We start from the raw sequence: 16,963 nt of genomic DNA on the forward strand, positions 1-16,963 counted from the left end.
AGAAAAAAATACACTATATCTTTTTAAAAGTCAAGTAAAAATTTCTAAAATTTTTTCATAACTAAATATTATCACACATAATGTGAGACCTGAGAGCTTTGAACAACAGCCAACTTACTCAGTATATTGATAAACAATGCTATTAGATGCTATAATATCACATAACCATTCTTACATTTTAATTTATTTTAGAAATTAAACTACAAATCTATATAATTGATGGTTGGTCCACAGTTTCCAATTTTTGAGAACTAATAAGGATATAACAGTACTTCCTTCTAAAATAAGCTTCCAAAAATTTGGGAGGTGGGGGGTGAAGTATTTTATGCCATTTTTAAAAATCATGTACCCCTTCCTTTGCTGCAACATTTGCCGATCAACCTGTTTACTAAATTTGTTTTGCCTTTAGATACAGACGGATATCACTGTTTATATAAGTTTGATCTTGTAGTATATAACATTTTCCTTGGCTAATTTCAATAACTCCTTCAAACCCATAATACCAATCAGATGATTAAACTCTCAATATATTGTTTTAAAATTGGATTATAACAATTGAACTTCATTATTTAATCTATTCATTCAAACACCTTAGTTCCTATTAGATGCCAAGCATTGTGCTATATATAGGATGAGAAGACATAATAGAAAAATGTATTGTTTGTACCACAAAAGACTTTAGAGACTAGTGGAATAGAAAGTCATGTTAATCAATAATTACAGAATATAATTTTTTTTTAGGACTGCTTTTTTTTTTTCACCTGAGGATATTTTCCCATTGATTTTTAGAAAAGAGTAGAAGGGAGAGGAGAGATAGAGAAACATCGATGTGAGAGACATTGAATTGTTGCCTCCCACATGAGCCCCAACCACGGCCAGGGATCAAGCCTGCAACTGAAGTATGTGTCCTACGATCAGAATTGAAGCTGGGACCCCCTTCAGTCCACGGGCCGGTGATCTATCCACTGAGCCAAACCAGCTAGGGCTACAGAATATAATTTGATAATGCTATGACAGGTCATAAGCTAGTACTTCTAAAACCTGAAAGAAGCATATGTATCAGGTGGGGAAAGGGAGAAATCAAGGAAAACTTTCTATAGTGTTGACAGGAATGAAATCTGAAAAAACATGGTAGAATAAGAAAAGGAAGGACATTTCAGGTAGATCTAGCAGCATGATACATCCCAGAAACTAAAATAGTTTGCTACTGCTAGAGCAAAGGGTAGGGGAATGGTATATGAGGCTGGAGAAGTAGAAAGTAGCCTAGCATTAAGAAAATTATATTTTACATTAAGGATCTAAACATTATCCTGAATGCTAGAGGGAGCCACAAGAAAAATATTAATGGCCCTGACCGGTTTGGCTCAGTGGATAGAGCGTCAGCCTGTGGACTCAAGGGTCCCAGGTTCGATTCCGGTCAAGGGCATGTACCTTGGTTGCGGGCACATCCTCAGTGGGGAGTGTGCAGGAGGCAGCTGATCGATGTTTCTCTCTCATCGATGTTTCTAACTCTCTATCCCTCTCTCTTCCTCTCTGTAAAAGGTCAATGGAATATATTTAAAAAAAAAAAAAAAGAAAAATATTAATGAAGAGAATGAAATATTCCAATTAGCCTTTTAAAAAGATCACTTTGGCCCTGGTCAGTGTGGCCGGTTGGGTTAGAGAGTCATCCCTTATACCAAGCATGTCAAACTCGCAGCCTGCGGGCCGTATGTGGCCCACAAGGAGTATTTTTGCAGCCCAGCCAATATAACAGTATGTAAGAAACGTTTTAATAAAAATTTCATAACTTAATTTTTGCAATATCCTGTCATACATAATTATTAATAACGAACTACAACATTCGCTAATGACTGATTACTATAATCGTGTTGCATTCATTTCCCTTACCCACCTTATATGCAGGCGCACCATTTCTCTCCACTAATACTAGCAGCGAATCTTTTAACAGCCAATTGCCATGTCATTAGTCTTGGACTTATTTGTTTGGTGTGTGCAACAGTAAATATTTCGCTTTCGAAGAACAAGAAAAATAGGTTTATTTGTGTTATGCTTATTAATTTGTACAGTTATTCAGTGTCTTGTAAATTAATGTATAAGAAAAAATATTAATTTTTATTAAAATATTCTATTTTTTATGTTAACGATTACTCACTTATTTCAGCCCTTTGTATTCAGCATGTCTCTATTAAAATAAACCTACATTTCTATGAAAATTGAAGCCTTTGTTTTTTTGTGGCCCACATAAACTTAAACCTTGTTTATTTGGTCTGTGTTAGCCTTTGAGTTTGACATGCTTGCCTTACACGAAAAGGTGGTGGGTTCAATTCCTGGCCAGGTTTGATCCTAATTCGATGCCTGGTGGGGGTGCATGCCAGAGGCAGCGGATCAGTGTTTCTCTCTCACATTGATGTTATTCTCTCTCTAAAATCAATTTTTAAAAATAACGTTTAAAAGATTACTCTGGCAGTAAAGTGCAGAAAGACTTAAGAAAATGCCAGACTAGAAGCAAAGAAAACAAAATGCTACTGCAATAATCCACGTGAGAAATGTTGAGAACATAAACTTAGAAAAGGGCAGAGGGAATGGGAAAGAGACAGATTCAAAAAAAATATAAAGAAAGAATTCACAAAACTTAATGCCTAGAGGTGAGATGAGGACAAATCAGTTTAAGTTGATTTCCAGGGTTTCTAGCTTAAAAAAACACATAGATGGTAATGCCATTCACTGTAAGACAGGTTACCAGAGCTCTTCATGTTGCTAACTCAAAGATCAGCTCTCAGTCCTGTGGACGAAAGGGGCCACATGCTGACCTGACAGGCTCAGGGGAGGCCTGCATGGCGGTCTTGCAAACTCGGAGACCTAAAGTAACCACAAAGGATGGTCTGAAATTAAACTTTAACTAAAAGCAGTTATGGTGGGCAGTTACGTCCTAGGCCAGAATCTTCACTGACAAGGTCAACCTTTACCTTAACTGAGCCTATCTGTCTTTTTGCATCTATGATAACATACCCTTGAAATGTCTGGGTAACTTGTGACTTCCCTTTATCTGGAGCCCCTGGGGCACAACCAGGTGTGCTGGGTCCCAGGACAGATACCACAAATTCCTTCATCATCATGTTAATTGTTCCTGCACCCACCTAAGTATGTGTCCATCATTTTACTTTTTATCCAATCCCAGGGGTTTCCCTGCTTTGCTTTATCCCTCCTCCTTAATCTATCACCAATGAATTTCATGTAACCCACCTATGTTCCTCCTTTGATTGAAATGTATAAATACAAATGTAACCCCGCCATTCTCCGGAGCACTATCTCAATTCGTTGAGGTTCTGCTTCCCGGCATATGTCGACAGTTTGGCTCAAATAAACTCACAAAAATTCTTTACAGGTTTCAATGGTTTTTTTTACGTTAACAGTCCTGTTTCTATAACTATCATCAGCAGCATTAGGCATGTTTGTTCACACCCTCTTCCTTGAAACAGGTTTCCTGGACACTACACTCTTTGCTTTTCCCCTGCCTCCTTGGCTGCTGCTTTTCAGTTTCCTTTGCTAGTTCCTCTTTATCTCCCTAACCGCTTCAACAGAGTGACTCAGAGCCATAATCACTCTCTTGATCTCATTCCATCTTATGTCTTTATATATCTATGCTGATTTGCCCTCAAATGTGTAACCCCAGTCTCAACCTTCCCCCTAAATCTAGACTCATGTATTCAATTGCCTACTCATTAATTCCAGCCTGGTTATCTAAAAGTTGTCTCATCGTAGCAAGTCAAAAATCAAACCAAAAAAACCCTCTTTATTCAGCTCCTCATGCCCTAGCCCCCTACTATCACACCAAAACTTCTTCTACAGACTTTCTTACCTTGATAAACTACAACTCCATCTTTCCAATGCAGACCAAAATATCTTAGTTATCTTCATTCTACTTGAATTATTATTAATAGCCCCTTAACTGGTTTCCCTGCTTCTACTTATTCCCCAGATAATATTCTCCATATCATTGACAGGGTAACTCTTTTAATCTTAAGTAGTAAGATCATGTCACCTACCTGTGTGAAACTTTCCAATTGCTTCGCATTACACTGCCTGTAGAAGCCAAAATCCCTATAACGACCCATGTGATGTGCACTCCACTACTTTACCACTCTAGCCTCATCTTCTACTATCCTCCCCCACTTCTCATTCTGCTCCAGCCAATGACTTCGTTGTTCCTCAAACATCCTACTAAGTACTTTTGCTCTTATTTCTTCTGTCTGAAACATTCTTCCGTCAGATATCAATATGGTTCATTCCCTCATCTTTTTTAGACCTTTACACAAATACCATTTTACTGAGGCATTCCTTGACTACTCAAAATTGTCAACGATTCTTCAACCATTCCTACTCCCCTTCATTTTTCTTCATAGCACTCTTCACCATCTAACATACTTCAGATACAGTGGATTAAGGAATGAGTTCATGGGAGCTGGGAATGAACAACTATAATAATAAAAGCACATTATGCAAATCAACTTAACAACCGAATAGCAGAACGACCATTCGAACAATTACCTATGATATGTGATACGCACTGGTGCCAGGCCAGCCAAGGAGGGTGTGATGTGATTGGTTGGGGGCGCCCTGCCATCACCCCACAATTGCCCTGCAGAGGAAGGCCCAGGCCACACTCTGCAGGGTGATCGATGGGGGGAGGGGGGGGCTCTGCAATTGATTGCCCTAAGGAGGGAGGTCCAGGCCACCAGCTGTTGGGGCAATCGATTGGGAAAGGAGGGAGCTCTGCAATCACCCCAAAGAAGCAGGCCCAGGTGTGCGGGGCCGGCCAGCAATTGCCCCACAGAGGGATGCCCAGGCCAGCCAAGGGATCGCACCCCACACCTGTCGCCCACAGAGGGAGGCGACCAGTGGCAGGGGAGGAGGAGGAGCGCCACACAGATGGCAAGCAGAGGCAGCAGCAGGGCCAGCTGCCGGCAGCCAGGGGAAGGAAAGCCCCAATAGGCCCTGATAGCCGGCTAAGCCTAGGGACCCTACCTAAGGGATCCTGGATTGCGAGAGGACGCAGGATGGGCTGAATGAAGGACACCCCCACCACCACCACCACCACCACCACCACCACCACCACCGTGCACGAACTTCGTGCACTGGGCCTCTAGTTATCAATAAGTGTGCACATATTTCTTTTTAAAAGAGATTGTGTGAATAAAGAGAATATAGACCAGCACCTAGAGGAAACAAAACAAGAGGTCAGAGTGCTAGGATTTGAATCCCAGCTGTGACTAAGCAAATGACTTATTCTCAGATTCAACATCCAACCTCTAAAAATAAAATGCAGAGAATAGCAACATTACCCTTATAAGTGTCCCTGTATCAAATGACATGTAAAATTCTTAGCAGACTCAAATAATATGGGTCATTATTACATTTTTATTATTAAATTGAATCAAGATAGGATATTTTCTCTTTTTTTATTTTTTAGAGAGGTAGGAAAAGGAAGAGAGAGAAACAGCAATCAGCTGCCTCCCACATACCCTTTCTAGGGATCAAGTCTGCAACCCTGGCATGAGATCTGACCAGGAATTAAACCGGAAACCTTTCAGTGCATGACATGACGCCTAACCAATTGAGCCACACTAGCCAGGGCCATGTTTAAGAGAAGAAATTAGAATGCATTTATATGCTGAACAAAGAAAGAAAAAGACAGGCTGAAGAAAATAAGAGAGCATATTCCTTCTATAACTTTTTTTAAGTCTTAACGTCAAAGTCCTATACCTGATTTGCTTTTCGTATACCACACAACACATATTGGCTTTTACCATGAAATCAAGTTAAACTCAATACTATAATCAATATAAAAATGTAACCATTATTCAGTGTCTAAACTACTAGACTCTGACATCTAGATGACTCAGCTCCCATCCAGCTAACATAACATAGTATCACCAGACAAATCTTCCCAAATATAGCCCTGTGTTACAGACTGTTAACGACCCCTCACCCCAACTTGTGCCACCTTTCGTCCACAGTATAAAACTCAATTACTATCTAAAGACCCCTTTTCTCAGCCTCTCTTATAGCTAGTGTGGCTTTGTTACTAACACCCGCTGACTGGTCACAAGTATACTTGTGTTTCCGCGTCCAAATGTTACTGACCGGTCACAAGTTAACTTCTGTCTTTTTCTCAACTCATCGGTCAGTATTTCCAGAGATGTGACAAGCAATACATCTAATTCTTTCCATTCATCTTTTATTCTGGCAAAAGATTTTTTAAAAAGGCATTGCAGCAGAGAAGAACATTTGAGCGAATTATATGCAGACACTTTGTCTGATTGGCTGAGTGGCTTTGGCAGTCAGTTGGAAGATAGTATTTTGTCAGAACATAGTAATGAGTCTAGCATTAGACCATCGCGAAGGCAAAAGAGAAATATGATAGTATCTGACAGTGAAAGTGATTCTAAAGAATGGGCAGAAAATGACATGTTACCAGTGTTAGAGAATTATATAAATATTTCAGGCGTAATTGTTCAATTTGAAGACCCACAAAGTATAAATGAAGAACTAATTTATTTTTTAACGTTTTTTCTATCTCATTACTTCTCAAACCAATTTATATCATCACCAAATGGAAAAATAACACAAAACCTCTGCTAAAACTTCACCATGGATGGACTTTAAAAGTCCTTTATTCCTTTGTTCTTCATCCCTTCTTCCACACTACTACCTGGAAAAGGATGTGACAACTAGAACTCTAGCCTCCATTCTGAACTGTGAGCATTGGAGCCAAACCCTAAGACTGACAGAGCAATAAACTAGAGAGTGTGGATTCAGTAAAACAGCCTCCATACTAGCCAGGGACTGCATTTCTAAGAGATTTCACATAAGAATGAAAATTTTACTCATTGCTGAACCCAGTCTTAACTGATACACATTGTGTCCCTCATGCTATTTTCCCAGTTTAATACATTCACTATCAAATACAAGTCTATCTACAACATGGCACCAGCTGATTGGCCCTTACCCTTATTTTCTCTATATACCTTTTGATTTCCTGTCACTACAACTTTGCTCATATTAATCTCCTTCTTGAAATGAATACAACCTCCCCTTTACAACTGCTATTTACTTACCCTGCAAGTTCCAGCTCAAAGCCCATTTCCAACACAAAGTTACAAAGTTTTCCAGGGTTATTAAAGACAGATGTGATCTTGTCTTCCTTTAAACTACTAAGGCATTTTCTGTCTGTGCCACTCTTCCAGCAATACTTAGTTTTCCTTTTATATGTCTGTCTCATCTCCTTCAAAAGATTCCAGGCTCTGTCCTGGTCAGTGTGACTCAGTTGGTTGAGTGTTATCCCATGCACCGAAAAGTCGTGGGTTCAATTCCCAGTCAGGGCAAGTGTGGGAGATAACCAATCCATGTTTCACTCTCACATCATCTCTCTCTCTCTCTCTCTCTCTCTCTCTCTCTCTCTCCTCTCGCCACCCCCCCCCCCCTTAATTCAATAAAATCATGTCCTCAGGTGAGGATTAAAAAGAAAAAAATTCTTAAAAAAGATTACAGGCTCCTTAAGGGCTCTCTGTGTGAAAAAATAAAAAAGAGGCCCTGTCCACAAACTTTTTCTATCATTTACTATGCCCTCCTTCATCAGCTAAAATTCAAGGGTAGCCTAACCTAACCTAATATCCAGGTTGTAATAAAATCTGTTGGGTATAAAAACAAAGTTTTCTCTCCCTTTGATATATACATAGTATATAAAATCCTTTGGATTTCTGGATCATATGGTAGTTTTAGTTTTTAATTTTTTGAGGAACTTCCATATTGTTTTCCGTAATGGCTGTACCAATTTACATTCTACAAGGGTGCCCTTTTCTCCACACTCTCACCAACACTTATTATTTCTTGTCTTTTTGACAAGAGGATAGAGCTTAAGTGTTTTCAAAACACACACACACACACACACACACACACACACACACACGGCAACTATAGAAGGTAATGGATATGTTCATTAGCTTGACTAAGGAGATTTCATAATTTATATGTATATCAAACCATCACAATAAACTTATTAAATATATACAATTTATTTGTCAAGTATACCTCAATAAAGATAGGGAGAAAAAATAGTTTGTACTAAAGATAATAGTTCATAACTTATCCGAGAAAGAGGCTACCAAGTGGGAGAGGAACTACAGTTTTCTTATTTATTAAATGTCAAAAGCATACATGGTACAGTGCAGATTACAATAAGTTGGAAACCTGCCCATCAGCTTAACTACAAAACACAAAGAACCAGAGGCAAAACAGAACAACAGAGGTAGATAAATAGATCAATTTAAGTTATCGTATTTCTCAGATTTGTTTTGCTACCATTGTGATTGTTTCCCTAAATCAAACTGTCATCTCTTCTTGGTAATCCTAAAAATACATCCTACTCCTAACCTATTCCTAAGAACAGACAGAATTTAATGCAGTGGGAAAGGAGGAATTTGAAGGACATGCAATTTTCACACTGTCCAAGGACTGGAAAACTTCCAGTTTTGAATGTCAATTTGTCTTAAAGGAAATCAATAAAAGACCTAAACAGATCACTCAACAAAATGCTGAGTAACAAGATAAATCATTTTAAGTATTAGATTATGTTAAAAATGGCATTTTAAGTGCCCCTTTGAACTGATCAGTCGACACTCAGGAATTTGTCAGGGGTCCTTTTTAGAGACTCTAACGAATGCAAAAGGTAACCTAAGTAAAACTTTCAAAAGCAATTTTCTTTAGTTGCTTAAACTTTATCTGACTGTGACAACGAAAAGGAGAAGGATATTACCTGAGCCAAGATTAATGGTAAATTTAGCTAAGGTATTTAAATTTGTACAAAGAAGGAAGAATACAAGCAATTGTCAGGGATCATTATACCTAACTAAAAGATTACTGAGGATTAGAAAGTATAATTAAATACTGATATTTTTGTAACAAATGCTAAATTTGTCGGTATATTTCTTTAAAACTTGACGATAAGGGCAGGAAAGTATTGTTTGTAAAGGGCCAGAAAGTATTTTAGGCTTTGCAAACCAAGAGGCAAGACCGAGAATATTATACAGACTCTTCTATACCAAAAGAGAAAACAAATTTGCACTAATTTTTATTATTGACATTCAAAATATAATAACAATTGTGTACAATTTTCTGGTAACACAAGTCTATTATTAAGAATGGAATTATTTGGGGGTGGAGGGAAACATTTCATATAATTGGGTGTTTAAACTTAATGTTCTCTATCATCAAATCAATGGTATATGTTCATCTGTAAAACCATTCTCAGTTCCTGGGCCTCACAAACCGGTTTGGCTGGCCATATTTACTTTGTCATGCCTTGATCTAAGTACTAGTGTTACTTGAGTAACAAATTAAAAACACTAACCCCAAACCTCTTAATTTCCAAGAGTCGGCTTCTAAGCAACTGCAAGTCATATGAATATTAAAATCTTTAAACTTCTTATCATAAAGTGCTTATATTGTTTAACAATCTACAAAGCAATTTATACTCAATGCAGAAAAGGACTTTAATCCTCTTAAAAATCTTGGAATCTAAGAATCCAAGTTGCACAGGAGTAAAAACAATAAATCAAACTGTATTTTTATCAAAAACAAGGGAAATAAAATAAATAGGATTAAACATAAAGTGACAAAAACAAGATTTGGAGTTTTCTATCAACCAGGGGAGGGGGTGCTAATCCACTACAATTTAATGAAAATGTATCATGAACACTTTTGGCAATATTAATTTAAAGTTAATGTTTAGTTTTTTAATTTACTCTGAATATTATTCTGAATAATGTCCTCATCCAATTCTAACCATTAAACTACATAACTTCACACTGACAAATGCCTTTGTAAAAGTTCAGAATACTCACTATTTTTTTCAAGTTAGCTCTATTCAAATATCTCAGCCTCACCAAGAAGAGCCTTAGATTAGAAACACATTATCTTTGAGGTAGAAAAATGTGCCTGACTCCTACAATTGCCAAATTAAAGGAAATATTTATTCATTGCTGCTAATAACATATGAAGATAGCCCTAGATGGTGTGCTCAGTGGTTAGAGCGTGGGCCCTGGTCTTGAGTTCAATCCCAGCCCCAGTCGGGATGCATGTGGGAGGCAATCAATAGATGTATCTCTCTCTCTCTCTCCCTCTCTCTCTAAAAATCAATGGAAAAAATATCCTCAGGTGAGGATTAATAAAATATATTTATATATGCACATACATGTATATATTAAACCTTAGTATTGAGTGAGACATTAAATATTTTCCTATGAATGATAAAATTAACAACCTCAGTTTTCATTTTATTACAGAAAATCTAAAAACCAACTAAACAAGATATATGAACCTAATGGGGGTGGGAGGAAGATATATTGCCAAATATAAGCATTAAATTAAAAACACCTTTTTTACATCTTTGTCAGGTGAGTCCAATGTGCTTTACAACAATAGTAATTTTTAGTATAACATTTCTGGAATTATCATAAAGACCCACTGATTTTTACACTTAAAAAGTTTGGATTTTTAATCTTAGCACTTTAAGCTATATTACAATAGAACTATTGGCAAAGCTCCTTGGGCCTAGTAATTTGACACAAAAACAAATGTTCTTAACATTTTTTAAAAGATGAGGAATAAGAGGCGTGAGCAACTTATAGTATGAAAGTAAATGTTGGCAAGAAATTTTCATTGCTCCTTTACTTTAAATAACCCTCAGCATATTTTAAACTAAACTAGTATCTGGTAAAGGGTGGAGAGTAGGCTGAAGCAAGCATGTGTGTTTTGGGAAAGCTCCCTAGGTTTTTCTCATAATAAACTCCAGGCTCAATTCAGAACCAATTTTCTACATATTTAACAGCCAAATTAAAAAAAGAAAATTGATTCTATTCCCACAATTTATGTCAGTGTTGGTTACAAAATTCCTAATCAGTTCTACTTTTCATTTCCTCTAGATCCAAAGGAGATGCAATTTGGATATGCATTTTTTTAAAAATCACATTAAAGTTGGAAGTCATACAATTTTAGAATTAAACATCACCTTAGAAATCATCAAGTCTGAATCTTCTGGTTCTTCAAGTAAAAAATTTGAGACTGAAAAATATGCTTAGGGTCACTAACAGAGGTGGAACTTCAACTCTAATGCCTTGACTTTTAACTTCAGTATCCTTTTAACTAGACCAAGCTGCAGTAGACTCTTCAAGCCACTTGAATCAGTAGTATATACAGAAGAATTATTTAAGAAATTTCCATGTCACCAACTACTTAGTGTAAAGGTGAAGAGCCTTATTTCATTTCAAAACCCAAAAGTTTTAAAGAAAGTAAATATTTATTTTCTTTTTTTAAAAATATATTTTTATTGATTTCTTTCAGAGAGGAAGGGAGAGGGATAGAGAGTTAGAAACATCTATGAGAGAGAAACATCGATCAGCTGCCTCCTGCACACTCCCTCTTGGGTATGTGCCTGCAACCAAGGTACATGCCCTTGACGGAATTGAACCTGGGACCCTTGAGTCCCCAGGCCGATGCTCTATCCATTGAGCCAAACTAGTTAGGGCTAAATATTTATTTTCATAGTATAATATATAATAACAAAGGTGAGTTTTGATAATAAATACCGATCACATAAAATTGCAAATTATTGCTACTTTCATTATTATCTTAAGAAGTTTAAATAAGATGATAAAACATCTAATGTTAAATTATTTTCTTCTTACCTCCTAACACTGCAGTAAGAATCCTAATGTAGTGCAGAAGCTTAAGGTTGGATGGAAATAAAGACATCTGGGTTTGGGTTTCAGCCTCAATTTTACAATATTCTTCTAGCCTACCACCAAATGTCAACCTGTCTGGCTCCATTTATCAACTGATCAAGAATCATAATAATAGTAGCTATTTATTATACAAACTTAATAAATACCAAGGGTCTTATCTACACAGACTCTAATTCTCATATTTTTAAAAGATAGGCATTATTTATGTATTTTACAGATAAGGAAACTTGAAGCTCAGAGAGATGAAGTTTTCCAAGAAATTGAGCTAGTTAGTGACTAAGATGGAATTTAAACCCAGCTCTGCCTGACCCCAGCCCAGACAGAGCCCACGGTCCTTGCAATACATCACTCTACTCGTATGTCTGATCCCTAGTGCAGCTGGGAGAACAAGAGGTACTACATTTGAAGGACTATTCGGGAGATAGAAATGATAAAACACATAAAAATGCATACTGGAAAAACAGACTGTGACTCTCTAGTTACTAAACTGAATTTTTAGTAAAATATTTAAAAACGATGCTATAGGTACTATTCTCATTATTGTTAGTAACCTAGAAGTGTACAATTAAACACTGTACAATTAAAAATACATATCAATTTTGCTTTCAGAGGTAAGGTAAATTAAATTGGAAAACAGGTATTTTTATGCCTATTCCTGTAGTTGAAATAAAATGACTCTGAAAGCCCCATTAAATCGCATGCATAAAATAGAGGGGAAGGAGATGATATAACCTGATAGAACGAAGAAATCCAGATTAGTTGGTGCCAGGTACTGCCCCTTCAAACGGATAAAAATACCCTCAGATATTCAAGGAAAACGACGAGCAGGTGTTTAACACCGGACACCTATACGAAGTATTACATATTCTACTGTCACCCTGTCTTCACTGCAGCTGGACGCACAGCCTATGATGGCTGCTCTGACGATTCAAGATGCTTCCCCAAGTTTCTCCATCATGTCTTAGAGCAGTGAAATACTCAGCGGTCAGCGTACCACTTATTCTGTGATCATTCACTCTTTTTTTTTTTTTTTAAGTTTAAAATCTAGGAAGAACAAAAACTAGGGCGGATGTAGGGCATGATTATTAATACACACAGCCTAAAAGCACAACCGGAACTGAAGTTTCAGGTTACCTTTTACCTGTATCGTGCCCTACGACTAAAAGCATCAATTTGCTCAAAATAAAAGGTCCTGTGCACACGTCGGTCATCGGTCCTAATTGTGACCTGGCAACACACGACAACTTCTTTAGATAAAAAACAAACAAACACCAAGACCTCATGCCTGACTCCGGTCCTCTGCCCAACAATGGCCAAGGTGATCATCTCTGACAGTTCCCACGCAGGGAATGACATTCTGGCTACGTCAGTTCTCCCGGAGTCATGTCTGGATATAACTTTGTTTTCTTTCTCTCTCTCTCTCCCCTTTCTCGCTCTTAACCTCCGTTGGAGGTAAAAGAATAAAAATAAAAATAAACATCCTCACGGAGCCACATCAACCGCGCACGGAAGGGGTGCTCTTCCTCTGCCCCACCCTCTGCACTAAACGCTCACTCCGTCCCTAATGGTGTGAATCGCAAGAGGAAGCGCGGACGAAAGTGCGAATTCGGAAAGCCGCGGAGAGAGAGACCAGAACCCGAGGGAGAGGAGAGGGCAGGTGCGGGGAGGCGAGGCCTGGGTCCGCCTCCCGGGGGCTGAGGACGGGGACGGGGGGACGGGGACGGGGGAGAGCGGGGGGCAGGCCGCGAGGGTCCCGCTCCAGGCGGCGCCCGCTCCCACGCCGCGCGCTCCCTCACCTCGATCTCGCGGATGTTGTTGGAGGTGACGAAGATGCCGATGCCAATGGGGATGAAGATGAGGCCGATGATGAAGAAGGTAGGGAGCACCGTGCCAGCCGTCAGGATGGGCTGCCAAGCCGGCAGGCGCTGCTGTTTGAAGGCCGTGTTATCCGGCCTCCGGTTCTTGGCGGCGCCCCCGGGAGCGCACGGGGGCCCGCCGTCCACCTCATCCTTCGAGTTATAGCTCATCGCCATGGACCCCCCGGGCGCGGCTCCGCCAGGCGCTGGTGTTCCGCCCAGGGGATCGGCCTGCTGACCCTGGCAGTGGACGCGCAGGCGCCGCTGCGACCTCCTGTGTAAAAGCGGAAGAGGCGGGACACCCTTTCGCAGACGGCCATTGGCCGGAAGCTGGTGTTCGCCGGGGACTCCAGACAGCGGGGGAGAGGGGAAGGAGGGAGAGGACTGAGGGACGAGGGGAGGGGAAAGGGGAGGAGGGTAGAAAGGGGCGGGAGAGGGCGGAGGCACCGTGCTCATCTGCCCTGTGACGGTAAAGTGAGAGTTCCAAAGCTCCCCCCGCCCCCGAGCGGGAATTACCACAGCGCATGCGCAGGCCTGGGGGGCGCCGAGGCCGGGGCGCGCGGCCATTGACGCGTCTTCGCTCCCTCGCTGAGTGTTCTGTTCGCACCCACCTGCCCGCGCCTCTGGTTGTCTTGGCGACGGCCTGGTAGGTCGCAGATTGGCTCCGCTCGGCGCGGACCACCCTGGGCAGTCCCGGGGCTGCTGACCAATGCTTTCGTGCTGGACACGTTTTATTTCTCTCCAAGCCCTCTCTGAAGGCAGTCGGAGCATTTAAAAGGAGACCACACGATTGGAGGATTTGTTTATGTTTATATAGAAAACCTCGAGTTTCTCTAATGAAAATAAATCTCCATTCGAAATGCAAATAAAAACTTTAAGTGAGACGCTTGCTGGGTGACCCTTTTGTCCTAAAGTGACGTGATTAACCCTATTATTTTGCCTCTACTTGAGCTATGATCACTTTTTTTTCTATTAATGGTCTTGCTATTTTTCACTATCTTCTCTGTGTCCGCGTTTCTCTTTTGCTCGGATTTAAGAAGTCTTTTATAATAAGCTGTAGCTCTTTATTTTACACGTGATGCCAACAAATTATCGCATTACTACAAAATGAGATGTTAGGTAGTTCAAAGCTGCCAAGTATTTATTTAAAGGGAGAAATATTCATGGTGTATAACGTGACTAAATCTTGACACCAAGGTAATATAGTATAAAGCCTAACTGGAAAGTAAATAATGGTAACCTCCATTGACTGGATGGAGGATTTTTTTTTCTCTGCTTCTTTGTACTTTTTCTGTATTTTCCAAATGTCTGCAATAACCATAAATTTGTAAAATCCTTTTAAAAATTATATACAATCCACATTACATTGGCATCTTTGAAATCCAGACCAGAGAGTAAGCCACATCATCTGAACACAAATACCCAGAGTTTATTTACGGCTTTGTCTGCAGTCATATTTTTGGAAGATAATTCAAGAAAAGGGAAACGGAAGGAGTGCTTGGGCTTATAATTTACAATTAAATGTTTTTTCAAAATGACTACAAGTCTCAGGATGTGAGCCAATCGAATATTTATATGGAAGATAACTTACCTGGTTTTGCTCTTATATAATATCTATTATTTCTCAAATTCTTAGCACTGGTACCAGGTAGGAGGACTATACATTTTGTTTTGATCTATGTTTTCATATACATTTTTTCTTTTACTGTTCATCAGATTATTTATTCACTTGAATTTTAGATTCACTTGTTGATAGATGTGTATTTGTTGTTCATAATTTGTATCTTTACCTTTTTCTTCTTCTTCCTCTTCTTAAAGGATACCTTTCAGCATTTCATATAATACTGGTTTGGTGGTGATGAACTCCTTTAGCTTTTTCTTATCTGTGAAGCTCTTTATCTGGCCTTCATTTCTGAATGATAGCTTTGCTGGATAAAGTAGTCTTGGTTGTAGGTTCTTGGTATTCATCACTTTGAATATTTCTTGCCACTCCCTTCTGGCCTGCAAAGTTTCTGTTGAGAAATCAGCTGACAGTCGTATGGGTACTCCCTTGTAGGTAACTGATTTTCTTTCTCTTGCTGCTTTTAGGATTCTCTTTGTCTTTTGCTCTTGGCATTTTAATTATGATGTGTCTTGGTGTGGTCCTCTTTGGGTTCCTTTTGTTTGGGGTTCTCTGCGCTTCCTGGACTTGGAAGTCTATTCCTTTCACCAGGTAGGGGAAGTTTTCTGCCATTATTTCTTCAAATAGGTTTTCAATATCTTGCTCTCTCTCATCTTCTGGCACCCCTATAATTCGGATGTTGGTACGCTTGAAGCTGTCCCAGAGGCTCCTTACACTATCTTCGTATTTTTGGATTCTTTTTTCATTTTGCTTTTCCGGTTGGGTGTTTTTTGCTTCTTCGTATTTCAAATCTTTGACTTGATTCTTGCGATCCTCTGGTCTGCTGTTGGGAGTCTGTATAATGTTCTTTATTTCAGTCAGTGTATGCTTAATTTCTAGTTGGTCCTTTATCACAACATCGAGGGTCTCATTAGATTTCTTGAGGATCTCACTACATTTATCAGCGGTCTCACCAGTCTTCTTGAAGATCTCACTAAATTTATCGGCGGCTTCTAGACAGTTCTTTAAAGACCTTAAAAGTGTGATTTTGAACTCTATATCCAACAGTTTGCTTTCCTCCAATTCTGTCGTTTGTGTCCTGTTTCTTTGTCTCGGCATTTTTTATGCTTCGCTGTGTCGATAGAGTGCCTTTCTGTACTAAGTGTCCCAATTACCTGAGGTAGACACTCTTGGTGCACCCCCTTGCGGGCTTTGTGCACAGTCTTGTTGTAGTTAAGCCTTGATTGTTGTAGTTATCACTGTGAGGAATTGACCTCCAGGCCAATTGGCTGTGAGAATGAGCTGTGTCTGCAGTGGGAGAACTTCTGGGCTGGAGACACCCCTCTGGGGCTAGACTTGCTTCAATGGGGCTTTGGTGCTCACTGAGTCTGCCCCCTGAGTGTGTCTTTTATGGTTCCACGGAGCTGCAAACTGGATGGTCCCACTCTGACCTCTGGGCTTCCTGGCTCCTGGATCTCTAGGGAGGTGCTAATCTAGCCTTTGCCTGAGGCTATCCAGCAAAAGTCTCCCTGCAGGGCTTGGGCGGGGCTGGTCCCACGGGATCAACAGGGCGGGGTTAGCAATTATGGCTGCTCTCAGTCTTGCCCTCAGAGGTCTGCTTCTCAGTGTCCCAGTAATCGCTGCAAGCCCCACGGAGAGAAAGCTGCCCTAGGGTTCTGAGCGATGCCAGACAGTCCTGCTTC

At 39.8% G+C, this 16,963-nt stretch overlaps 1 protein-coding gene across 2 annotated transcripts in view; it reads right to left on the bottom strand.

Moving 5' to 3' along the window:
- Nucleotides 1–14,008, bottom strand: part of TMEM30A (transmembrane protein 30A) — a 37,248-nt gene extending 23,240 nt beyond the window's left edge. The window contains exon 1 of one of the 2 annotated variants that reach the window (XM_023754284.1): nt 13,601–14,008. In XM_023754284.1, coding sequence (XP_023610052.1) covers nt 13,601–13,837 — 237 coding nt within the window. In that variant the 5' untranslated portion in view covers nt 13,838–14,008. The remainder of the gene's footprint in view (nt 1–13,600) is intronic. The other variant, XM_006089337.3, reaches the window with a different exon arrangement.
- Between the last annotated feature and the right edge of the window lie 2,955 nt (nt 14,009–16,963).

This window comes from Myotis lucifugus, unplaced genomic scaffold (assembly GCF_000147115.1).
Source record: "Myotis lucifugus unplaced genomic scaffold, Myoluc2.0 scaffold_59, whole genome shotgun sequence".
Taxonomy (NCBI): domain Eukaryota; kingdom Metazoa; phylum Chordata; class Mammalia; order Chiroptera; family Vespertilionidae; genus Myotis; species Myotis lucifugus.